Below are 25,797 nucleotides of genomic sequence, written 5' to 3'. Positions count from 1 at the left end.
ATTTATTTGGAGCACTCTATTTACCTTGTAAACTAGTGTACAAGATCATAACTGCATTACTTGAAATCACATTACAGAAAAAAAAAGACTGCAAAGATTAGCTCCCCCTCACCCCTCCCCCCCAGACTACCTTACAATCTCTTGTGGTCTAGTGGTGTAGTCAGGGCAGGAATGAGCCCCAGTCGCTCTTGTCCTTGTCGGGTCTACTCTCAGAATAGCTGCAGTGACCTATTGTGGCAGCCTTGTGAGATTGCCACTAGAGGTCATGGCAGCCATTATGAGACCAGAGCCAGCATGGACAGGAATGGCTGCTTATCACTCTTTTCCAAACTACACCCCTAGACTGTCGGGGATTGTAAGGTAGACCCAAGGGGAGCACCTACAGGAGTTGGGGGGGGGGGGGGGGGGGGGGGAAACTCCTGTTCGGAGGGGAGGGAGGGAGACAAACAGGTCAAAGCACAAATTTTTAGTTTTTTACCGAAACTGGGCAGAAAAAGAATTTTGGGACAGTTTTGGCACCATAACCAAAACTGAACTTTGATTGGTCTCTAGTTAGTAATATATAATTTATCTTTAAAATCAATCATGGAACTTGTTGACGAAGGATGTGGTAACAGTGTATCTGGATTTAAAAAAGATTTTGACAAATTCCTGGAGGAAAAGTTCATAGTCTGTCATTCAGATTGACCTGGGGGAAGCCGCTGCTTGCCTGGGATTGGTAGCATGGAATGTTGCTGCTATTCGGGTTTCTGCCAGGTATTTATGACCTGGATTGACCATTATTGGAAGCAGGATAGGTTAGATGGACCTTTGGTCTGACCCAGAATATTTGTTATTTTCTTATATAATAACAGCTTTTAACATGGATTCCAAAGGTGATCTGGGAAATTATAGAACTGTGAGCCTGATGTCGGCGCTGTGCAAAATGATAGAGACTATTGTAAAGAACAAAATTACAGAGCATATACATAAGCATGGCTAAATGAGACAAAGCCAATGTGGATTTAGTCAAGGGAAATGTTGCTTCACTAATCTACTACATTTCTTTGAAGGGGTGAATAAACGTGGGTAACAGTGAACAGGTAGATATTGTGTATCTGCATTTTCAAAAGGCATTTGACAAAGTACCTTCTGAAAGACTTCTGAGGAAATTAGAAAGTCGTGGGATAGGGGGTAATGTCCTATTGTGGATTAAAAACTGGTTAAAAGAGAGTAGGTTTAAATGGTCAATAGCCTCAATGGAGAATGGTAGCTAGTGGGGTTCTTCAGGGGTGTCTGCTGTGACCGCTGCTTTTTAATATATTTATAAATGATCTAGAGATGGGAATAACTAATGAGGTAAGTAAATTTGCTGATGGCACAAAGTTATTCAAAGTTGTTAAGTCGCAAGAGGATTGTGAAAAATTGCAAGACAACCTTATGAGACTGGGAGACTGTGCATCCAAATGGCAGATTACATTTAATGTTAGTAAGTGCAAAATGATGCTTCCTTGTCATCAAGCAGATGAAGCCATTACGTATGGGTTATGTCCATCAACCAGCAGGGGAGATAGAGAGCACTCAAACTTTCACAGTGCCCTCTTGGCCAGCTAGCTCCACTGCCTCTTCAGTATTCTCTATGTCCCCTAGCAGGGTGGCTGCAGCTTGTTCGAGCTCCAGAAAAATCTGCCGGGAGGTGGTTCCTGGCTTGCCAGTTGTTAACCGGGGTGTTGGAGGCTATAGCAGCCTCACTTTAAAGGCACATAGGTTAGCCCTTTCCCTGCCTTACCCATACCTCCTGTGGATGTGGACATATTGCCTTGCTTTCCCTGTCCTTACCCACCAACAGTGGATGCAGGCATATAGGTTCACCCTTTCTCTGCCTTTCCCACTCATCTGAGCCTCCAGAGTCTTCAATACCTCTGCTTTCCTCACAGCTTAAAAAAAAAAAAAAAAAAAGTTGCGTTGCGTTTTTAAACGCAGAGACACTGGAACAGAGGTTTTTGACCTGATTTTCAGCAGGATCGTAGTTGTACACTAGATCCTTTGAGGTAAGAGTGTTTTCCAACTCCTCAGGAGGCCGGTCCCCCAATGGAGGAGAGAGGCATCCGACGCCAGTCTGTCGTATGCCTGTAGTCTGGAACAGGACAGAGGCAGCTTGTGGTTGGTCTGAGAGGCGAAAAGGTCCACCGAGGGAGTGCCCCACTCTTGGAAGATCTTGCGTACCACTCTGGAATGGAGCGACCACTCGTGCGGTTGCATGACTCTGCTCAGTCTGTCGGCCAGACTGTTGTTTACGCCTGCCAGGTATGTGGCTTGGAGAAGCATGCCGAACTGGCAAGCCCAACGCCATATCCCGACGGCTTCCTGACACAGGGGGCGAGATCCGGTGCCCCCCTGCTTGTTGATGTAATACATTGCAACCTGATTGTCTGTCCGAATTTGGATGATTTGGTAGGATAGCCGATCTCTGAAGGCCTTCAGTGCGTTCCAGACCGCTCGGAGCTCCAGGAGGTTGATCTGAAGATCCTGTTCCTGGAGGGACCACAGACCCTAGGTGTGGAATCCATCGACATGAGCTCCCCACCCCAGGCGAGATGCATCCGTCGTCAGCACTTTCGTGGGCTGCGGAATTTGGAATGGACGTCCCAGGGTCAAATTGGTCCGAATGGTCCACCAGTGCAGCGAATTGCGGCAACTGATAGACAGACGGATGACATCCTCTAGATTCCCGGTAGCTTGACACCACTGGGAAGCTAGGGTCCATTGAGCAGGTCTCATGTGAAGGCGAGCCATGGGAGTCACATGAACCGTGGAGGCCATATGACCCAGGAGTCTCAACATCTGCAGAGCTGTGATCTGCTGAGACGCTCTGGCCTGAGAGGCAAGGGATAGAAGTAAATTGGTCAGGCAAGATTTCCCCACACAAAAGCCGTGCTGACCAGTATCAGTAATCCATGTCCTCTGATGTGCTCTGTATTTTTGTTTTTAATAATAGCCTCTACCATTTTCCCCAGCACTGACGTCAGACTCACCGGTCTATAATTTCCCGGATCTCCCCTGGAGCCTTTTTTAAAAATGGGCGTTACATTGGCCACCCTCCAATCTTCCGGTACCACGCTCGATTTTAAGGATAAGTTGCATATCACTAGCAGTAGCTCCGCAAGCTCATTTTTCAGTTCTATCAGTACTCTAGGATGAATACCATCTAGTCCAGGAGATTTGCTACTCTTCAGTTTGCTGAACTGCCCCATTACGTCCTCCAGGTTTACTGTGAAGTCAGTAAGTTTCTCCGACTCGTCCGCTTGAATTACCATTTCCGACACCGGTATCCCACCCAAATCTTCCTCGGTGAAGACCGAAGCAAAGAATTCATTGTCTCTCCGCTACGTCTTTGTCTTCCTTGATCGCCCCTTTTACCCCTCGGTCATCCAGCGGCCCAACCGATTCTTTTGCCTGCTTCCTGCTTTTAATATACCAAAAAATTTTTTTACTATGTTTTTTTGCCTCTAATGCTATCATTTTTTCGTAATCCCTCTTGTCCTTCTTTATCTGCGCCTTGCATTTGCTTTGACAACTCCTTATGCTGCTTCTTGTTATTTTCAGACGGTTCCTGCTTCCATTTTCTGAAGTCGTTTCTTTTAGCCCTAATAGCTTCCTTCACCTCACTTTTTAACCAGGCCGGCTGTCTTTTGGACTTCCGTCTTTCTTTTCTAATTTGTGGAATATGTATGGCCTGGGCCTCCAGGATGGTATATTTGAACAGTGTCCACGCCTGTTGTACAGTTTTTACTGTCTCAGCTGCCCAGTTTTTTTTTTTTAACCGTTCTTCTCATTTTATCATAGTCTCCTTTTTTAAAGTTAACGTATTTGACTTTCTGTGTACAGTTACTTCAAGGTCGATATCAAAACTGATAATATTATGATCACTGTTATCAAGCGGCCCCAGTACCATAACGTCCCTCACCAGATCATGCGCTCCACTAAGGACCAAGTCTAGAATTTTTCCTTCTCTCGTCGGCTCCTGCACCAGCTGCTCCATAAACCTGTCCTTGATTTCATCAAGGAACTGTACCTCTGTAGCGTGTCCCGATGTTACATTTACCCAGTCTATATTTGGATAATTGAAGTCACCCATTATTATCACATTGCCCATTTTGTTCGCGTCTCTGATTTCTTTTATCATTTCTGCGTCTACCTGCTCATCCTAGTACACACCTATCACCGTTTTTTCCCCTTTTATACATGGAATTTCAACCCACAATGATTCAAAGGTGTGATTTGTGTCCTGCTGAATTTGTAATCTATATACAATGCTACCCCTCCACCAGTCCGGTCCACCCTATCACTACGATATACTTTGTACCCCGGTATGACAGTGTCCCACTGGTTATCCTCCTTCCAACAGGTCTCAGTAATGCCTAATATATCCAATTTTTCATTTAGTGCAATATATTCCAACTCTCCCATCTTATTTCTTAGACTCCTAGCATTTGCATACAGACATTTCAGAGTATGTTTGTTGTTCCTATTTGCATGATGCTTAGTACCTGACACTATTGATTTGACATCTTTTGTCTGATCTTTAGTTGTATTTAAGGGCACCTGGCCTACCACGCTCTGTTGTGCACCTCACTATCCAGAAACCCTATCTTCCCTGTTTGTGAGGTATCTTTGCAAGATACCTTTTCCCGAACCATGTGCTTTTGAGCGACTGTCGGCCTTCCCCCCCATTTCTAGTTTAAAAGCTGCTCTATCTCCTTTTTAAATGCCGACGCCAGCAGCAAGATAGAATTAACCCTTATGTGTTTTGGATTCTGCTAATCTTTGGTCCTTTGTTTCTGAAATCTATTAAATTGAAGTCAGTTGAACCAAGACTTGACTGTACTTGTTTTTGTTTGTGAGTGGTTTTGGCATTAGCATACTGACAAGTTCCAGGCTACACTACTCTATACTGGTGATGTTGTAGATGAATTTCCACTTCTCTGCCTCTGTTTGCTGGTTAGGGGTACGTTGCTCATTTTGGACTGGTCTTAACAGGAATCAGAGGAATTTATCAGGTAAGACTAAACGTTAACATTTCTTAGATCACATTTATGTTAACATATCAAGAATATTCATAGTAGAGATCCTGAAGCCCAGACTTGTTTGAGTCCCTTGAAGACCAAACTGATACAAAACCAATTTGACAGTCTATTTTCAGTTCCAAGTTAATCGGCCACTGGTTCTCAAGATGGTCCTTGGGTTTTCGTACTGTGAGTATCTGTATAGCATGTAAATGTATCTTATGCATATTTATTGAGGATGTCTTGAAAACCCAACTGGCTACTAGGTACTTAAGGATTGACTTAAGGTACACTTTATAGCTCATGATTTAATGTTTAATCTCTCCCTAGATGATATGAATTGGAATGCCTTAGAATGGGACCGAGCTGCAGAAGAACTTACTTGGGAGAGAGTGAGTAAAATAACTTTTCCATGAATAGTATAGCTTTATAATTGTGTATGTTACAAAAGTAGATGTTTTTTTTGGGAGGGAGGGGGTTGGCCTTAGCCCTGGTGATGTCCTTGTTGGGCATGTGGCACCTTCTTTGCTCTTAAGCTCTCTTTTGTTGGCAATGGTTAGCATGGCATCTATATTGAGTCTATAGCAACAGAAGTGAAAGTGTGGGGCCTGTGAGCTGGCTTGTGCTCACAAGCCTTGCAGTATCCCTACTCTTATCCCTACTCTTCCTCTCACATGGGTTGTTAACCAAGGAAATTGTAAGAGATGACTGGTGCAAGACATATGAGGGTGCACCGAGTCACAAGCCTAGTAGTGTTGCTAATTTTTCTTGCTGCGTCTTGAAAGAATTGCATAGCGCTACATCCTTCAGTTTTGATTTTAGCATTCTTAGTTGTGCTGATGCCCTTTACTAGGCTGCACTTGCACATCCCATGGGCTAACCCTGAAGTGGATAATGAACTAAACAGTGTGAAGCTCTGTAGGGGTGTCACATTCATGTGGCCAAGTAGTTCACATTTACTTGGCAAAAACCAGAAAAAAAATCTAGTTTTATTGTAAAATATTAAGGCACTTCTGTATAGGATGTGGGATACAAGTGCGGCAAATAAATAAATACATAATTCTGCTCTAGCATAGGAGAGGGTGATGCATTTAAGACATGCTTTTAACTCTGCCCTACTGCCACTATAGAAATCACCAAGGTGAAAGTTTAATGGTGATAAAAAAGAATAGTAACAGTTGACATAATTCAATGCATCAATAAAATTGTATTAAAATATAAATTCTCAACACAATGGCACAACATATGACTAATAAGAAAACATAAAGATACACAGAAATAACCCAACCATGCCTGTTAAAGCGGTAAATAGTACTAGAGTTTTAAACTCTGCCACAACAACCTTCCTCCTAACCTCCCTCCCTTCCCTTTTGTGAAATCTTGTCTATCCTGGGAACACACTGTTCCTTCAAGGTTCGATCAAACCAGTCAGTTCTCCAGTCCCCCCCCCCCCCCCCCCCCCCAAAAAAAAAAAAAAAATACTGTTCAGATAGGTCCATTATGTTGACGATGTGGTAAAGTGAGAGGCACTTTTTATAATATTTGGTAGACTTGTGATAAGATACATAACTTTTGGGGAGAGGTGCTTTAGCACCCCCTCAAGATTTAAAAACATAGATAGGATTCCTTCCCTCCCGCCCCCAATTCATTTCAGTCAATGCTATAGTTGTACACAGGTTCCTAACTGCATATCTCTCGGCCTTAGAAATCACACCTGATAGTCTAGTACTAGGTCTGGTAGAGCTGGAGCCAATCTTGAGGTCACAACTTTAGTTAGTAACTTAATATCAAGGAGGTTGGCCTTGTCTTTAGGATTCTGGTTTAATAGGGTCTTTGCCACTTTTAAAATTCACTATAATAAAAACTCTGACTAGAATCATCATATCCCAACTCTTCTGTACCAAAGAACTTTCATACTTAGTTTAAAGGTTCCAGAATTTTCTTATGTAAAATCTGATAGAATTAATTCTCCGAGCTCATCTGAAGCAATGTCAACAAGTCTGGTCCATCAACTTTGGCATTGGAGACATTGGTCTTGGTTGCTCCGGGAACTGCATCGAACATTGTGGATGCATCAACATCAAGGTCTCTGCCTGCATTGGCTTTGAGCATCAGTAGTGCCTCCGTTCCCATCCTGAGATCAAAGAAATATTCATCTTGATCCTCGTTTACGCCAAGGGACACCGACGCTGTGTGTAGAATGGAGGCCAAGAAGCATCGGCATAAATCTCCTTTTAACGTACAGTGTCATGAGGACTTGAGGAGCACTGAAATCTTAATAGCCTCAAAGCGCCCCTGACGTGAGCACAGCTCACCCTCCCGAGAACTGAATGGGATATGACAGCTTTTCACCAAGCCAAGTCACCAGTTTGGCTTCAATGACTTCCCTAGTCATAACCGCACTGGTTGAGTCCCAGCCTTTACTGGTGGTGGCCTTCGAGGAGTAGATCTGGGCCATGAGTTTGTCCTGTCCTGTTTTGCTGCTCTGTGTACTGTTATTTCTCCCCGGACTAATTGTTGGGAGCCTCTTTGCGGTACCATCTGCTAGGTCGGGTCTGGGTTAGTTGCTAGCTCTGCCCCTTGAATGAGGTCACTTGCAGGCATGGAGTGAAGAGGCCCTTACCCATATTAGAGAGGAATTTGTCCTGTCTTGCTTTGCTTTGCTGCTGCTGTGTGCTGCTAGTTCTTCCTGGACTAACTTGTTGGGAGCCTCTTTGCGGTACCATCTGCTGGGTCGAGTCTGAACAGTGCTAGCTCCACCCCTTCAGTGAGGTCACTCGCTGGCTTGTCCAAACCCATGCTTGGAGGTGCAAGGCACAGGGCAGTGGGTGCCTCCATTATGCTGATAAAGGAGCGCAATTAAGGAGTTGGTTACTGTTTTTGGTGGAGTTTGGCTGAGTGTGGGTGGGAGAATGTGGGAGGGGTATTGCTGTGATGGCTGTGATACCAGTGGTTATGTTTAATGGGAGGTATGGCTCAGTGTCTGTCAGTTGTTGTAAGAAGAAGGTGCCTGGTGTAACCTCTTTTTTTTTTTTTTTTTTTGAGGCGGATAAAATTATTGTGTCAGCAAGAGATTTGAGAGTTACATAACGTATAAGAACATGGGCCAGACCAATAGTCCATCTAACCCAGTATCCTGTTTTCCAAACGGTGGCCAAGCCAGGTCATAATTACCTTGCAGAAACCCAAATCGTGGCAACACTCCATACTACAAATCCCAGGGCAAGCAGTTGCTTCCTATGTCTGTCTCAATAGAATACGATGGAGAGTTCCATAGCTTAACTATTCGTTGAGTGAAAACATATTTCCTCCTATTTGTTTTAAAAGTATTTCCATGTAACTTCCTCGCGTGTCCCCTAGTCTTTGTACTTTTGGAACGAGTAAAAAATCAATTTACTTCTACTCTTCTACACCACTCAGGATTTTGTAGACCTCAATTATATCTCCCCTCATCTGTCTCTTTTCCAAGCTGAAGAGCCCTATCCTCTTTAGCCTTTCCTCATACGAGAGGAGTTCCATTCCCTTTATCAATTTAGTAGCTCATCTTTGAACCTTTTCTAATTCTGCTATATATTTTTTGAGATATGGTGACCAGAACTGAATGCAGTATTCAAGGTGCGGACGCACCATGGAGCGATACAAGGGCATTATGGTATTTTCGGTATTATTAACCATCCCTTTCCTAATAATTCCTAGTGTCCTGTTTGCTTTTTTAGCCGGTGCTGCACACTAAGCAGAAGTTTTGGCATATTATCTACAACAACACCCTGATCTTTTTCTTCAGTGCTGACCCCCCCCCCCCCCCCCCCCCAAGGTGGGCACTAGTATCAGGTAACTATCATTCAGATTATTCTTTCTAGTGTGCATCACCTTGCATTTGTCCACATTAAATTTTATCTGCCATTTGCACTCCGTCTTCTAATTTCCTAAGGTCTTCCTGCAATATTTCACAGTCCACATGTATTTTAACAACCTTGAATAGTTTTGTATCATCTGCAAATTTGATCACCTCACTTGTTCTGATTTCCATGTTAAATAGTATTGGTCCCAGTATAAATTCCTGTGGCACTCCACTGTTCACTCTGCTCCATTGAGATAAAAGACCATTTAACCCTACCCTCTGTTTTCTGTCCAATAACCAATTCCTAAACCACACTAGAACCATGCCTCCTATTCCATGATTCTTTATTTTTCTCAGGAGTCTCTCATGAGGAACTTTTATCAAAAGCTTTCTGAAAATCTAGATACACTACATCAACTGGCTCACCTTTATCCACATGTTTATTTGAAGCAAGTTGATGAGGCAAGACTTCCTTCAGTTGAACCCATGCTGACTCAGTCCCATTAAACCATGTTTGTCTACGCGTTCTATAATTGTATTCTTTATAATTGTTTCCACTATTTTGCCTGGCACCGACATCAGATTTACCGGCCTATAATTTCCTCGATAACCCCTAGAACCCTTTTTAAAATCGGCGTCACGTTGGTCACCCTCCAATCTTCAGGTGCTAGGGACAATTTTATCGACAGGTTACATATTACTAACAGCAGATCAGCAATTTCATTCTTTTCTTTGAGTACCCTTGGATGTATGCCATCTGGTCCAGGTGATTTACTACTCTTTAAATTGTCAGTTTGGTTAGTGAGGGGGGACTTCGGATAAAGTTAAAACTGATGACTAGTAACCATATATGAGATGTAATGTGGTACTTGCTGGATAATATATGTCCTATGGTATGTTATGCCTTGTTATAGTACATGTGTCATCAATAAACATTATTTAAAAAAAAATTGTCAGTTGGCTCAGTACATCTTCCAGGTTCACCGATATTTCTTTCAGTTCCTCCACATCATCACTCTTGAAAACCATTTCCAGTACAGGCAGAGTTAAGATGAAATGTGCATATATTAATGCTCAATCAGTACGGAATTAGTTACCAGTTATTTATGATTTGTTGAATGTGGATCGCTGTGTTGTATGTTTCTGAATCCCGTTGCTTAAAATGAATGTAGTTGGAACTAGGCAGTGTTGCCCTGCTGGTTATAAGTGGGAATGGGCCTGTTGCTGTAGGGGGGGGTAGTGGGTTGGGTTTTTTATTATTTTTTTTTAAAGGATTTCTTTGCTATGTTAGCGTGTGGGATGTATTGTCAATGAGTTTGGTGAGTGGTGTTTCAGAATGCTCAGATAGTATTGTGTGTTGTGTACTTACCTCCAGATGTGACTGCTGAGCATGGTTTTCCATTTGTTGAGTTTTTGAATGGTTTGGGAATTGATTTTGGTAAAGTGTGTTTGGTGGGTGATTTTAATGTGCCTTTAGGGGCTGAGGATGTTCGTTTTCAAAAACAGGATCATCTTTTGTTTTATTCACTTTCTGCTTTTTCATTAGTACAGATTGTTGAGGTTGCCACTCATCAGGCAGGTCCTGTATTGGACTTGGATTTTTGTAGCACCAGGTCTAATACAGGCTGTGGGTAGTGTTGTGGAGGTCCGACCGGTTGAGTGGTCTGATCATTTCTTGATATAATTTTCTCTGGTATTTTTTTTTTTTGATAATGGCAGGACGGGAGTCAGGAAGCAGAATGAAAGTGCGTCCGCAGTTTGAGATTCGAGTGCTGTGTGATGCATGGGTGCTGCTGAGTTGTGCAATTCTCCCAGTTTGGCTCTTGATGCGGTGGCTCCTATGAAAGAGATTGAAATAAGGCAGAATTATAAACAGTGTCCTTAGATGACTGGACCAGTTTTGCAGGTGCGATGTGAATTGCTGTAGTCTGAGAGGAGTTGGAGATGATTGGGAGATAGTGAAGGTTATGAGAGTTTTCGTATTCATTGACTGAGTATTTGTCTTTGTGATGAGGAGTGGAATAAATATTTTAGGCAACGGGTAAGGAGAGCATTGAATAAACCATAGGAATTTACTGTGTGATACTTGCTGGAAGGATGTAAAGATCATAGTGGTAGTTGTGGGCCAGATGCTAGTTTGTATGCTGATTTCCTATTGCATAAAGAATATTGAGAGATGACATAGGGGAGATGGTGGGACGATGGGATCGATACAGTAGCTGGAAGTTGGGTATAGAATATGTTCAGTGAGGATTCGGAACATTAGATTGCTTTTGTCATTCAGGGAAAAACATCTATGTTCTCCTTGTGGGGACCCATGCACTTCTGGTGTTGTGAAGCAGTTAGTGCATGATCTGAAACCTGTGGTAACAAGAATAAGTTAATCAGTTATTACAAGAAGGGATTTTCCCACAGAACTGTAAACAAGCAACTGTTAAATCTCTGAAGAGGAAAGGGTTAGATCCAGTTAATTTGAGTCATCACCCAATTTCAGTGGTACCATTTTTGGGAAAGGTTTTTGAGAAGGTTGTGTTAAAGCAATTGGAACAGTTTGTGGAGAAAGTTGAGTGTGTCCATCCTTTTCAAGTTGGGTTTTGACATGCCCATGGGGTAGAGACATTGTTGGTCTCCACAGTTGAGGGAAATGGCTATTGGTAGGAGTTTTTATGTGATGTATCTAGTGCCTTTAACTCTGTTAATTTGTAGTTTTTGTTGTTGAGATTGAAACAGTTGGGAATGTGGATGTATACATCGATGGCTTTTGTCCTGTCTTCTGGGACGTACTTTATATGTGAAAAGTGGGGAGACAGTGTCTCGAGTAGTTCATGTGGATAGAGGGGGTGCCACAGGGTTCAGCCCTGTCTGTGCTCTTATTTAATATCTACATGGCTCCGTTAATGAAGGTGTCACATATAGAATGTGCCATATATGTATGCAGATAACGCTTAGTTTTTTTCCTCCTATTGATGCCTGGGGGGCTGCGTTGACTGCTTGGTTGAAATTGTGTACTGGTAGTGTACAACACCTGTGTTGAAGCGGCTGCATTGGCTCCAGTGTTTTTTCGTATTTGCTTTAAGACACTGGTTTTGATTCATCGAGCCTTGTATGCCGTTTCTCCACTTTATTTTACTCAAAACTGTTTATGCATATTGCCTGTGACGATCATTGCATTCTGAAAGCGCAATGCGCTTATCTTTGGACACAGTAGTAAAAGTTTATGTTGTTACGAACTTATCGGCCTTCTGTATTGCTGGAGTTCATTTATGGATGCCCTCCTTGGACAACTTCATTTATGTTTAAGAAATTAAAACAATGCAGTTGTTTGTTGAAACTTTTATGTAGGAGCAACGTGTTAATATTATTGATGAAGGGTAGTACGTGCAGTTTGATTGGTTTTATGATATGTGGTATGTTGTGATTTTTGTTTTGTTATTTTATTATGTATGTTTGATTTTTAAGCCATCTAGGTTATAGGCATTATATAAATTTTTAAAATAAATGAATGAATGATGCAGGAAGAGATGGGGGCATCTTCTGGCTTGGCACAATGCCATGACATTGAAGACATCAACATTGGCTCCTTGAGAGCTCCAGCCCATCCTTGAGTCTCATACCCTGCCTGTTGCATGCATTGGAGCCAGTATGCACAGAGGCCATTTTCGATCTCCAGTCCCTTGGGAAAAGAAACTTTGTCAGGGCATTGCAGGTCACTGGTTCCTCGCCACCTTTGCCCAGGGCCTGACTGGATTTTCAGTATAATGAAGCAGTTTCAGACTCGAACACCCTTGGAGGAGTATTTTTATGAGTTATTCAAACTACTCCTGAGTGTCTGAGGAGAGGTCCTCTTGGAGGAGGGGGGGGACCCTTGGTTTTCATTCAGTCCTCTCCTCTCCATGTGAAAAATTTCGTCCAGAGGAACTCTTCTTTTTTTTTTTTTTTATTTTGTCAAGGAAATGACTAAGTCTGTCCCAGATGAGTTGAAGACTGAAGATGAGCCCAGGTCCAAGTTGTTGGGCATCCTTCAGTTTGATGCCTCCCCCTTCCACCCATGGAGCTGTCAGTGCCCATGCACAGATGAAATAGTAGGAGACCCTCTCTGTTCATCCAGTTAATAAGGTCAACTCTATATATGAGTTCAGACAGCTCCAGTGTTTGAGAAGCTTCATCATCATTTCGGGGTGGTCGAATCTACTTTCAAAAGAGGAAGGCTTGGACATTGGAATCTTCAGGGAAGTTTTATCAAATAATTACGCTTTGGCTTTCAAGGGTGACAATGCAGAGGAACTGAAAGATTCTCAGTGAAACTGGAAGATGCACTGAGCCAGGTGAACAAATTAGAGTTGTAATTCACCTGGGTCAGATGGTATACAACCCAGGTTACTGAATTACTCACAAGTAAAATTACAGAGCTGTTACTGATCTCTAAACTGTTAAAATTATCTGTAGTACCTGAAGATAGGCATTACACTGGCACTCTCCAATTTTTAAAAAGGGATCAGGGGTGATCTGGGAAATTACAGACCAGTAAGCCTGAAGTCAGTGCTGAGCAAGAGTGGGAACTGTTATAAAGAATAAAATCATTGAACACATAGACAAACACGGTTTAATGGAACAGAGTCCAAATGGATTCACCCAAGGGAAGTCTTGCCTTACCAATTTGCTTCATTTCTTTGAATGCGTGAATAAATGTAGATATTCAGTCTGATTTTCAGGATAGTACGTCTGATTTTCATGTCTTCACGGTACTATAGGGCTTCTCCACTGCTACAGACACTGCATTGGCTCCCTGTAAAAGCCAGAATTATCTTCAAGATTATAACCCTTCACAATTCTTCAAGGCTTGTTTGAAAATATAAGTGAGATTAAATAGACATGCTACCAACAATAAAGAACAACAACGTGGATGCAGCAGCTCATGGGTTTGTTTGCTTTGGGGGAGAGGAAACAGAGACTAACCTAATTGGCTTTTTGATGTCATCCCATCTCCTGTTTTTATCCAACTTTCTTGATCATAATACTGAAAACCCTAGGCAGGCATTCCATGTTGCCACAAATTGGGAGGAGGACACATCCCAGTGTCTCATAAGGTCTTTCCACAACTTCCAAATAGGAATTAATAAAAGACTATCATGCAACCTAAGATAGATAATGCCATTGTGTAAATAGCTCCCATTCTACTTGCATGAGGATATACTCTTCTGTGTCCAAAATCCAATCTCCCAGATGGCAAACTAAACAAGCTAAGTTATATTTATATAAAGCTAGGACTTCTAAGCCCCCCCACATCTTCATATCAGTTGTATATGGATTTTTTTTTTTCCCAACAAAAATGGAAAGGATGTCTATGAAAAGTATGAATGTCCTTTTTCAAAAGTTTAAAGGGAAGCATTTGCAAAGTATGTAACCAGTTATTAAGCAAAGTGAAGATCCTCAGCAGCCTCAGAGAAAAAGTGGATCTTACCCCATATGGTGAAACGGGAGCTTAATGGGGTACAATAAGAAGGAGAGTACCTTTTTCAAGTGCAAAATTGTGTACGCCTGAACGAAAGCCTTCCAATGATTTTCCCACCACAGCAGAGAAATTCTGTACACAGAGTACTTTATTGTTAGCATAGGTTAATGAGCCCATCGAGCGTATAGCCCGGAGTATCTTCTCTTGATGAACATAATTCAAAACTTTCAAAATAACCGTGTGGGGATGCTTGTCCAGTGGTTTAACCATGCCTCGACAGTGTGCTCGTTCAATCCTTAAAGGGCCTGCCTCAGACATTTTGATCTCCTGTGGTAACCATGTCTGAAGAAATCCCTGTAATTCAGAGGCCTTAACAGATTCAGAGATTGCAATCAGCTGAAGATTACACCACTTGGGAGCAATTTTCTAAATCATCCACCTTTTCCTCCAGTTTGTCCAGTTTAGATTGCAAATTGTTATAAAGTTTCCTGCTGCTGAAGTCTGTCTTCAGCATTGGACAGTTGCTGTTGATATTGAGCAAAATCCATATGCAGGTGTCTGCCCATCGACAGAACTGAGCTTTGCGGAGATCTCCCGAAGCTGAGATTCAAGAGGAGAAGGCAGAACCGCCTTTATCTCTGCCGCTATTTTGACGACCCATGAGGATCTAATAGAAACAGGCCTCTTCCTGCACCATCTTGGCATTGCTGGTCCACGTTCGATCCCAGTCTTTATGTGGCATTTTGGGAGCCATCAACACTGGGAAAGCCACAGGATTACCCCCAGAGGACCAGGCACCTTCCCCAGGTGATGGAAATGCTTTGGGTGGATAAATGTCGATGGCGGTAGATGTTACCCATGGGGCCTAGGAGCAGGTCTCACAGACACCTGCTTTCTAGCTCAGCATCAAGTGACCTCCCTTAATAATGCTTTTATTTATTTATTTATTTATTTATTTATTTATTATATTTGTATCCCGCACTTTCCCACTAAAAGCAGGCTCAATGTGGCTTACATAGTAAGAGGTAACACAGAATTTTAAAGGGAAGAGGACGATCACCTAAGGGGAAAGGACATGTTTTGTATGAGAGCATGGTAAAAAGATACATATTTTGTTTCATTTAAGAAAAGAAGATTGACCTTAAGTCGTAAGGATACCTGAGATAGACAAGTGTTGAGTTGAGTGATTGAGGTGTAGCTGGAAATTCTGCAGACAACGTGAGTGTCATCTGCATAACAGAAAGGAGTGCTCCCATGATCTTGAATAATTGTTGTTGGTGAAAGAAAGATATTAAAAAGGGCCAGAGAAAGAATGGAACTTTGGGGAACACCAAAGGAGAGAGGGAATGAAGCTGTGGAAGTACGGTCGAAGGAAAGTTGGGAGGTACAATTGGAGAGAGAGCTATTAAACTATGTAAGATCGGTCCCAGAAATCTCTATTGAGGCAAGGTGATGAAGCAGAAGTGTTTGATCAAATTGAAAGTGTATGACAGGTCAAGAAGGTAGTATGATAACTGAGCAATGATGTTTTGAGAGGTACGGATGAAATCCTGTAGTGCTACTAACAAGATCTCGGTACTGGGGTGGTGACAGAAGCCAGATTGAAATGGATGCAAGATATTACTATTCTCAATGTGTTGCACTAATTGATGTGAACTAGGTTTCCTGTAACATTTGCCAGGAATGTAAGATTAGAGATCGGATGAAAGCTGGTAGGGGATGCAAGATATAAGTGAGGTTTCAAGAAGCGGACAGACCAATGTAGATTTCTAAACAGAAGGAACAGAACAGTAGCTAATGATGATGACATAAACTATTCCAACTGGTGCACAAACTACTTGACACTTCACCAGTTACCTCAAACTACACAGACACCCCATCAGCAGATAATCTGGCAATTTACTTCAACAAGAAAATTATAAAACTACGATCTACGTTACCACTTAACACCACCGACCATGAAAAATTCATTGACTGTATGGACCCAACCACCGATGAATATTCAGCTGACCGAACCTGGACAAACTTTGACCTACTGTCTGACGAAACCATCACCCAAGCGATCAACAGGTTTGCCAAGTCCCATTGCAAACTGGATATATGTCCCAACAACCTAATAAAATCCGCCCCTCAACGCGTCATAACAGATCTCAATTCTTACTTAAAACTTCATGCTACAACATGGACTCTTCCCTAAGGATAAAGGAACTATATTATTCACCCCAATACCCAAAGATCTAAAGAAAAAATAAAATGATATAACCAATTATCGCCCGGTGGCATCCATTCCTCTGGTAATAAAACTAATGGAAAGTATGGTAACCAAACAACTGACCGACTACTTAACCAAATTTTCAATACTACATGAATCACAATCAGGATTTCGATCCAACCACAGCACCGAAACAGTATTAATCACTCTCCTAACCAAATTTAAACAAACAATTGCAACTAGCAGCAGTGTTCTCCTTTCACAATTTGATATGTCCAGCGCGTTCGACATGGTTAGCCATAAAATATTATGGCTCAAGCCTAACAATATTTAATGTGAGTAGTTTATGACCTATACATATTTATTATAGACATATTCATACACTGGTGATAAAGATCTACTTCAGCTCAGCTGTATGTACATAAATATTAGGAGGCGGAACATCGTATGTGCAATGATGGTTCCATTGTGACACCACCACATATTCCTCTTGGGGATATAATGGGTGTAAACGGTATGGTCTGAGCACATTTAAAACACTTTATAATATTTATAGCATTTTAAAGTGCTTATATAAAAAAAGATAAATTATTTTGAACCCAAGTTTAGTGAGTTTATGGTTTAACTTGGTTTGTTCTTCCTGATTTTTTTGTAATTTATAAAATATTATTGACCATCCTAGAATACTTAGGGATTGGAGGAAACATATTGGGATGGATCAATGGCTTCCTAACCGCAAGAACATACCAACTGACATCAAATTCGAATGCATCACCATGGAAACCTGAATGTGGAGTACCCCAGGGATCGCCACTATCACCAACATTTTTCAACCTAATGATGACACCACTGGCCAAATCACTATCCAACCAAGGCCTCAATCCATACATCTATGCAGACGATGTCATGATCTACATCCCGTTCAAACATGACCTAAGAGAAATTACTAATGAAATCAAACACAGCTTCCAAATAATGAATTCATGGGCGGATGCATTCCAACTAAAGCTCAACGCAGAAAAAACAGTCTTATCCTCTCATCACAATATAACACAATGAAACAAACCACTATAAACACCCCAGACTATACCCTTCCTGTCTTGGACAGCCTGAAACCTTTGGGAGTTACAATTGACCGAAATCTCACACTAGAAAGCCACGTGAAAAATATAATAAAGAAAATGTTCCATGCAATGTGGAAACTCAAGAGTTAAACCTTTCTTCCCAAGGGAAATTTTCCGCAGTCTGGTACAATCAATGGTGTTAAGCCTCTTGGATTACTGTAATGCCATCTACGCTGGATGCAAAGAACAGATCATTAAGAAACTCTAAACTGCCCAAAACACTGCAGTCAGACTCATATTTGGAAAAGCAAAATACAAAAGCGCCAAACCCCTAAGAGAAAAACTTCACTTGCTCCCACTGAAAGAACAAATGAATTGCGTTCAAAATCTGTGCCTTGGTTCATAAAATCATTCATGGTGAGGCCCCAGTATATATGTCAGACCTCATAGACTTACCAACCAGGAACACAAAAAGATCAGCATGCACATTCTTGAACCTCCACTACCCCAGTTGCAAAGGACTTAAATATAAATCAATATATGCATCCAGCTTCTCCTACATCAGCACGCAACTGTGGCATGCATTACCAAAGGCCTTAAAAACAATGCACGATTTAACAGCCTTCCGGAAGTTACTAAAGACTAACCTGCTCAAGAAGACATACAATAATGAACCATCATAAATGACCTAATCATCAAAACTCTATCAGAACCAGATAAAACCGAATTCTCTACACCTGATGGCTTCAATCAATTTGTCACTAATGAACATTAACGCATTACCTTTTTATCTCTTATGCCTGAAATGAACTGTTTATCCAACTTACTTTATAATTTACTTTAACATTTATGATCTTTAATACTTATCCATTAACCCCATTAATATTATGTTTACCACAAATTGTATATTCTTCTTATGACTTGTAATTTTTTATATTGTTACTATGTAAGCCGCATTGAGCCTGCCATGTGTGGGAAAGCGCGGGCACAAATTTAATAAATAAATATAACACTACTTTGTATTTCTCATTCCAGAAATGGCGATCGCCATTATGGCATAATGTAAGCCACATTGAGCCTGCAAAAAGGTGGGAAAATGTGGGATACAAATGAAATAAATAAATGAGAAGGACATAAGGGGACTTGCTTGGGAAAGACGCTTCATCAACGAAGCCAGCCATGGATCCAGGGATGATGATGATGGACAAAGGGAAGCAAAAATTTTAGTAAGCAATATTGCTGTAGGTAAATTAAAAGAAGACCAAACTGGTTGAGCAGATCGGGGAAGGGATAGGAACTGGGGAGGGAGAAGTAACTAAGGTGGAGGAGATAGATAAAGGATTAAGAATTGTGCAAAGGGAGACTGTTCAAAGAAAAGAAAAATGCTGCCAGCTAGTTCTGTCTGTTCACCAAGTCTTGCCTGTTGCATGCCACTTTTTTTTCCTTTTTTGTTAAATTTCAGACAGCTTGGTAACCAAGAAATCCTATTAGAATAGAATATCTCCATCCTGCTTATTCTCACAACTGTTGCAGATGTACTCCAAGGACAGCAGTATGAATATTCTTACACCACTCCCACCTCCCTTTGGAGTTGTATTTTATCAACTGTTTTATTAGATTGGCCTGGTCCCACATGATGATGGTGGGCAGGAAGGATACGTGCATTGAGGCATTTCTAAAAGCTTCTAGAAAAGAACGCTGGGGAGTGTCTCCATACCAGGGCTCTATTGGTGACATCATACATTAGTAAGAATATTCATCCTGCTGTTCTTGGACAACATTTGCTACAGGTGAGTAACTTCACTTTCTCTCTGTAAAGATAAATAACCTTAAACCATTTGGTCTGCCATATGTTCCAGCTTATTAAAGAGAAGTTGTTGCAACAAATCTTAATTGCTTTGCTAGAATCTTGGAGTCTTGTGTGTTTAACAAATAGTCCCCCCTTCACTGTGTTTATAATCAGTAAAGTACCTTGTAGAGCTCTAAAAAACATAAAATATCTCATACCCCCTTTAGAAATGTTAAGGAAACATTTCCTCGAAATACTGAAAATTCCTACAGAAGCTCTGCCTCCAATTACAAAAGCTTACTATATCACTGGAGCTAAAACAAAATTTGTGGAGGCTCCAGAATTAAATATTACACAATTTCTTGAATCATCTTTAGAGAACATTACCGAACTTACAACTCTTCTTGCATCCTTTGCCTTCGAAACCGATAGAAATAACATTTTTAGACTATACTTCAGATGTATTGCTGCTCAGTTCTATGGATCAAAGATACAAGTCTTTCCAGACATTTCTAAATCAACGCAGAAAAAGAGGAGAGAATTTCTGGGACTAAGACCTCGGATTCTCTCACTGGGAGGCACCTTTAAACTGAAATTTGCATGTAGATGTCTTATTTCCTTAAGTGAAGCTCACTATGTATTTTTTGATCCAGAAAAATTGAGGCAATTTATTATTGCTAAAGAAACAGGTGGTGAAATAACTTTGAGAGCACCATAGGGGAGTAGAAACCGCTTGTAGGGTCTGGATCCTTATCCTCTCATTCTTTTAGAGAATATTTTTTCTCTTATTTTTCTTTTTACAAATACTTTGTATCTTGTTCATTACTTCTGGACTAAGTAACAATGACATTTCCATAAACCTTGATTTTCATGATTAAGGATTTTTTTTTTGTTAAATTTCTTGATTTCCCTATGTTTATATTTTATGTAAGTGGATATTTTGAAATTTGGAATAAAGAAATAATAAAAAAAATAAAAATAAAAAACATAAATATCTTTCCTGAGTTCACCAATCTTCCATCACTTGTTTTTCATTGTCATTAGGGGTTTACTGCTCTAAATCCCTGTTTGCTTATTTCCTAGACCAGTCCAGATGAGTGGCTAACCAGCAGATGGAGGCAGAGAGCAATGAACTTCGGTGGCATCAGTTTAAGGGGTTGTGCGACCCTAGAACTGGCCAGTATTTCTTTTCCTCCATCAGATGGTACAGATTGGACTGTGCAGCAAGTTTCTGTGTGTAGCCTGACTTCCCTGGGTGCAGGCTATAGCCTGTGATCCAGAGGTAGTCTCTTGGCTAGTCCACAGACTTCTTTCTCATTTGAGTTTGGAGGGGCTCCCCCCCCAATCCTGACTGAGCTTAGCCTATGGGCTTTTGCTTATTGTGGTTTGGATGACCTGGTACCAGGACTCTAACCTTCAGGTCAGACTCTTTCCTGTGTTCAGTTATGACAGGAAGGTCCCATGGGGCTTTTTGCTAGGGATGATAAGGTCCCTAGGGACCGGCTGCTTTTTTCTCCCCCTTGTTTCATTGTACTTCCCTCTCCTTCCTTGCCGGTAGAGTGGCCCCTTAGGGCCTTGGTTTGGGTTTGGGCACCGAGGGGGTGGTATGGGTTTTCGGAACCCTTTTTGTTCCACACCCCACTCCTATTGTCACTTATCCTTCCTGAAAGTTAGCTTGGTGCCTCAGGACAGGAACTTGGAACCTGGTTTTAAAAAGGGAGGGGGGAGTCTAACTTTGAAACAGTTAGTTGATAGCCAGGGTTCAAGCTCTCTTCATGCACTGCCTTGTTGGAGAGGGATAGAGAGAAGAGGCAGTGGGAGATGAGAGCATTGTTGTTGGGGGAGCCTGAGTGCTTGGGAGTCCTCTGTCAGCCCATAGGAGCAGATGGGATTTCCGGTGGTACTTTGGGGATATTTATTGGAGGGGGGAGATTGTATAGCTACGTCTTGGTTGGTCTGCACTTGGTTTTGGGAGGCCCTCGCATTCAATAGCTACATTGCTTTTAGTACACCTGTTGTGAGAGTGGGTGGGTTGAAGCAGCTCATCTGTGTTGAGAAATGATTGCTTGGCCGCATTTCCTATGGTGGTGGTGGGATCTTTATGCCAGCAGGATTGGCAGCCATATTTTGTCTGGTGTATGTTTGTTCTGCCAGGTAAGCTATCAGGAACTATTTTAGGAATGCTGATTTGGTGGTGAGGGATGAAGCTGACAGGAGTCTTGCCAAAAGGACCTCTCTTGTACTGTATAGTTAAGAGAAAAGAAAAGAAAAATCAAAAAGGGAAAAACCTGATCCTACCTTGGAGAGCCCTATGAGCTTGGGCTTTCTAATGCTTGTCCTAGGTACCCCCTTTTTTCTTGATGGTGATGGGTTAGAGCAATGGACTTGGAGCCGAGGAAACCTAGTTCAATTCCATTCTTACTACCCCCTTGTGACCCTTAATGGGGCACTTGACTGTTTTAATCCATCGCATACAAACTTAGAGAAAGCCCTCTGGGTAGTTTTGCTGATAGAAAGCTGATATGCATATATAATAGCAAGAACAAATTAGAAATATATTTTAAAGTGTTTTCATAATAGAGAAAATGGCGCCAGTAGGTCACCGATCTGTACAATTTTAATCATTGTATCAAATATATTTTTGAAAGAAGTGTCCAAAAGAATAGCCAAAAAATTACTTGAAAACAAAACCCCTCAAAAATCAAGAACAGATTTATAGTAAAGCAACTTGTATAAAGCACCTATCTTAATGGGCAATATCATTTAAAAAAAGAAAAAAAACAAACCTCCCCATTCCAGACATGAACCATGTTTCACAAAGCTGCTTCAGGAACACCATCAGCTGAAAACTGGAAAGTGCTGAACCTCTAAGCTTCTTCAGATGGGACAACTTCACACTGCTTCAGGCACTCAATTTCAAGTTTAAGCTAAAACTTCTCAGATCTGACTTTCCTGAAGAGGGGCCTAGTGATGAGATCATTGGACCTACATGATTCCTCCCTTTGATCTTTCTCATCTCTGTCCTATCCAAACAGTGGAATTCCATTGCATTCCCTTTCCTTTCCTTCTTGCTCTTTATTCTTATTGAAACATACTGTTTTAACATGTTGTAAACCACTCTGACAGATTCAGTCATGGGCAATATATTGAGCTTGTAATAAACTTGAAACTAAATGAATTGTTTGCATGATTTTTCACCTAAAGTTATTTGTTTGTTCTTTTGTTGAATGAATAAATCAAAGTTTATCCTTGTCTGGGGAGTTGATTTCAGTGCCGGTTTTATTTTTTCTCTTCTCTCTCATTAGGTATTGGGATCTAATCATGTTTTCAGTATAGATTGTGCTAAAATACAAACCATTTAAGGGTGGTTCACAAACTACTTTGCAGCACTGTATTTAATGTTCCATATTGCATTCTATGACTTTCATAAAATTAATTTTTATAATAGTTCTAATTTGCTAAGCTAATATATAGCACAGTAATGTTGAACATTTTCAGTTCTGATTTGTATTTTTATATTTTCTTTTGTTTTAGATGCTTGGTTTAGACGGATCATTGGTTTTCCTGGTGAGTGAAATCAAACTTTGTTTAAAAGTAACCTTCCCTTATTAGCGGATAATGCATTTGTTGCACACAGTACATATTAACTAAATACATCTGGGCTATGTAGAATTTTGCAGTTTTGTTTTGTGAATCTTTTAGTGGATATTTGGTTATGAATTTTGTTTTGACAAATTCACACTGCTGAGTCTGTTGTAGTGAGCTTTTGCTTCCAAATCTTTGATAGGTTTCTGGATCTGTTTATGAAAATAATCACTAAAACAAATGTGTAAAGTAATCAGAATATGGCTCATGGACTTTTCCAACACATCTTTAGCTTTCCTTATGAGATGCGTTCCATCCCCTTAATCATTTTGGTCGCCCTTCTTTGAACCTTTTGCTGATTCTGTTGTATCACTTTTTTGAGATACAGCGACCAGAATTGAACGCAATACTCTGTGAGGTTGCACCTTGGAGTGATACAAAGGCATTATAATATTCATCTTATTGTCCATCCTTTTCCTAATAATTTCTAGTATACTGTTTGCTTTTTTTGACTGCCACCACACAGTGGGCAGAAGATTTCAGTGTATTGTCCATGATGATACCTACCAGTAGATCTTTTTCTTTGGTACTGACTACTAAGGTGGATCCTAACATCAAGTAAATATGATTTGTATTATTCTTGCATTTGTCCCCACTAAATTTCATCTGCTATTTGGATGCACATTCTTCCCATTTTATATGGTCTTCCTGCAATTTTTCACAATCTGCTTGTGTTTTAACAACTTTGAATAATTTTGTCATCTGCAGATTTAATCACCTCACTTATTCTAATTTCCAGATTATTTATAAATATGTTAAATAGCACCAATCCCAGTGTGGATCCTGAACATTGCCTCCTATCCCATGGCTTTGTAATTTTCTCAGGAGTCTCTCATGAAGGACTTGTCAAAAGCTTTCTAAAAATCTAGATACACTACATCAACTAGCTCTCCTTTATCCCTATATTTATTCTGGCCTTTAAAGAAATGAAGCCAAATTTGTGAGGCAAGACTTCCCTTGTTTGAATCCATGCTAACTGTCCCACCATTAAACCATGTTTGTCTGTGTTCAGTAATTTTATTCGTTGTAACAGTTTCCACCATTTTTCCTGGCACTGAAATCAGACTTGCTGGTCTGTAATTTAATTTAATTTCCTGTATCACTCTTGAAAGCCTTTTTAAACATCAACGTTACATTGGCCACCTTCAGGTGCTATGGACAGTTTTAGAGACAGGTTACAGATCACTAACAGGAGATCAGTAATTTCAAATGTGAGTTGCTTCAGTACCTAGGGGTGCATACCATCTGGTCCAGGGGATTTACTACTATTTAATTTGTCAATTTGGGTCGGTACATCTTCCAGGTTCACTGAGATTTTTTCAGTTCCTCCGCATTGTCACCCTTGAAAACCATTTCTGGTACAGGTAGATTTCTTATATCATCTTCAGTAAAGACCAAAGCAAAGAATTCATTGTCTCTCCGCTATGGCCTTGTCTTCCCTGAGTGCCTCTTTTGCTCCTTCGTGATCTAATGATCCCACAGATTCCCTCAGTTTTTCTCCTGCTGATATACCTGAAAAAGTTATTACTATTTTATTTATTTGTAACACTTGTATCCCACATTTTCCCACCTATTTGCAGGCTCAGTGTGGCTTACATAGTACCGTTGAGGCGATCGCAAATATTGGTATGAACAAATACAAAGTGAGGTTGTGGTAGAGTAAAGTTTGTGCGTGACAGTCATATTTAAGAATCATAAGGAGGAAGAGGCAATTTATGTCCAAACAAGTTTTGGCTTTATTGTGTTGCAGAGTTGAGGCATTTAAGTTGGGTTGTTCGGATATGCCTTTTTGAACAGGTAAGTTTTTAGTAGTTTCCGGAAGTTTAAGTGGTCATATGTTGTTTTTACGGCGTTTGGTAGTGCGTTCCATAGTTGTGTGCTTATATAGGAGAAGCCGGATGCGTAGGTTGATTTGTATTTGAGTCCTTTGCAGCTTGGGTAGTGGAGATTTAGGTAAGTTCTTGTTGATCTTGATGCGTTTCTGATTGGGAGGTCTATGAGGTCTGACATGTATCCCAGGGCTTCAGCATTGATGATTTTGTGAATGAAGGTGCAGATTTTGAACTTAATACGTTCTTTGATTTGGAGCCAGTGTAGTTTTTCTTGTAGGGGTTTTGCGCTTTCGAATCTTTTCAATATATGAGTCTGGCATCTGTATTTTGGGCAGTTTGGAATTTCTTTATGATTTGTTTCCTTGCATCCCGCATAAATTCCATTGCAGTAGTCTTGGTGGCTTAATACCATTGATTGTACCAGTTTGCGAAATATTTCCCTCGGGAAGAATGGTTTCACTCGTTTTGAGTTTCCACATAGAGTGGAACATTTTCTTTGTTGTAGCTTTCGCTTGGCTTTCAAGTGTGAGATTTCGATCGGTTGTAACTCTGAGTATTTTCAGGCTATCTGAGATAGGGAGGGTGTAGTCTGGGGTGGTTATGTTGGAGGGTTTATTCGTGTTATATTGGATGAGAGGATTAGACAATGTGTTTTTTCGGTGATTTTAGTTGAATTGCATTTGCCCAAGAGTTCATGATGTTCAAGCTGAGTGTGATTTCTGTTAGGTTATGTCTGCAAGGGATGTATAATGTGACATCGTCTGCATATTTGAAAGGGTTAAGACCTTGATTGGATAAGGATTTGGCTAGTGGGATCATCTTTAGGTTGAAAAGGAGCAGAGAGAGTGGTGATCCTTGAGGTACTCCACAACCTGTTCTCCATGGTGATGATATATTCGAGTTTGATTTTACTTGAT

General features: G+C 40.9%; 1 protein-coding gene across 1 annotated transcript in view; it reads left to right on the top strand.

The window, feature by feature from the left end:
• Nucleotides 1-25,797, top strand: part of LOC115471567 (E3 ubiquitin-protein ligase MARCH6-like) — a 284,950-nt gene that overhangs the window by 70,250 nt on the left and 188,903 nt on the right. Inside the window, exons 8-9 of the mRNA XM_030205205.1 lie at nt 5,376-5,437; nt 22,938-22,970. Coding sequence (XP_030061065.1) covers nt 5,376-5,437; nt 22,938-22,970 — 95 coding nt within the window. The remainder of the gene's footprint in view (nt 1-5,375; nt 5,438-22,937; nt 22,971-25,797) is intronic.

The sequence above is a fragment of the Microcaecilia unicolor genome, chromosome 1, assembly GCF_901765095.1.
Source record: "Microcaecilia unicolor chromosome 1, aMicUni1.1, whole genome shotgun sequence".
NCBI lineage: Eukaryota > Metazoa > Chordata > Amphibia > Gymnophiona > Siphonopidae > Microcaecilia > Microcaecilia unicolor.
This window is presented reverse-complemented; position numbering and strand designations above follow the sequence as displayed.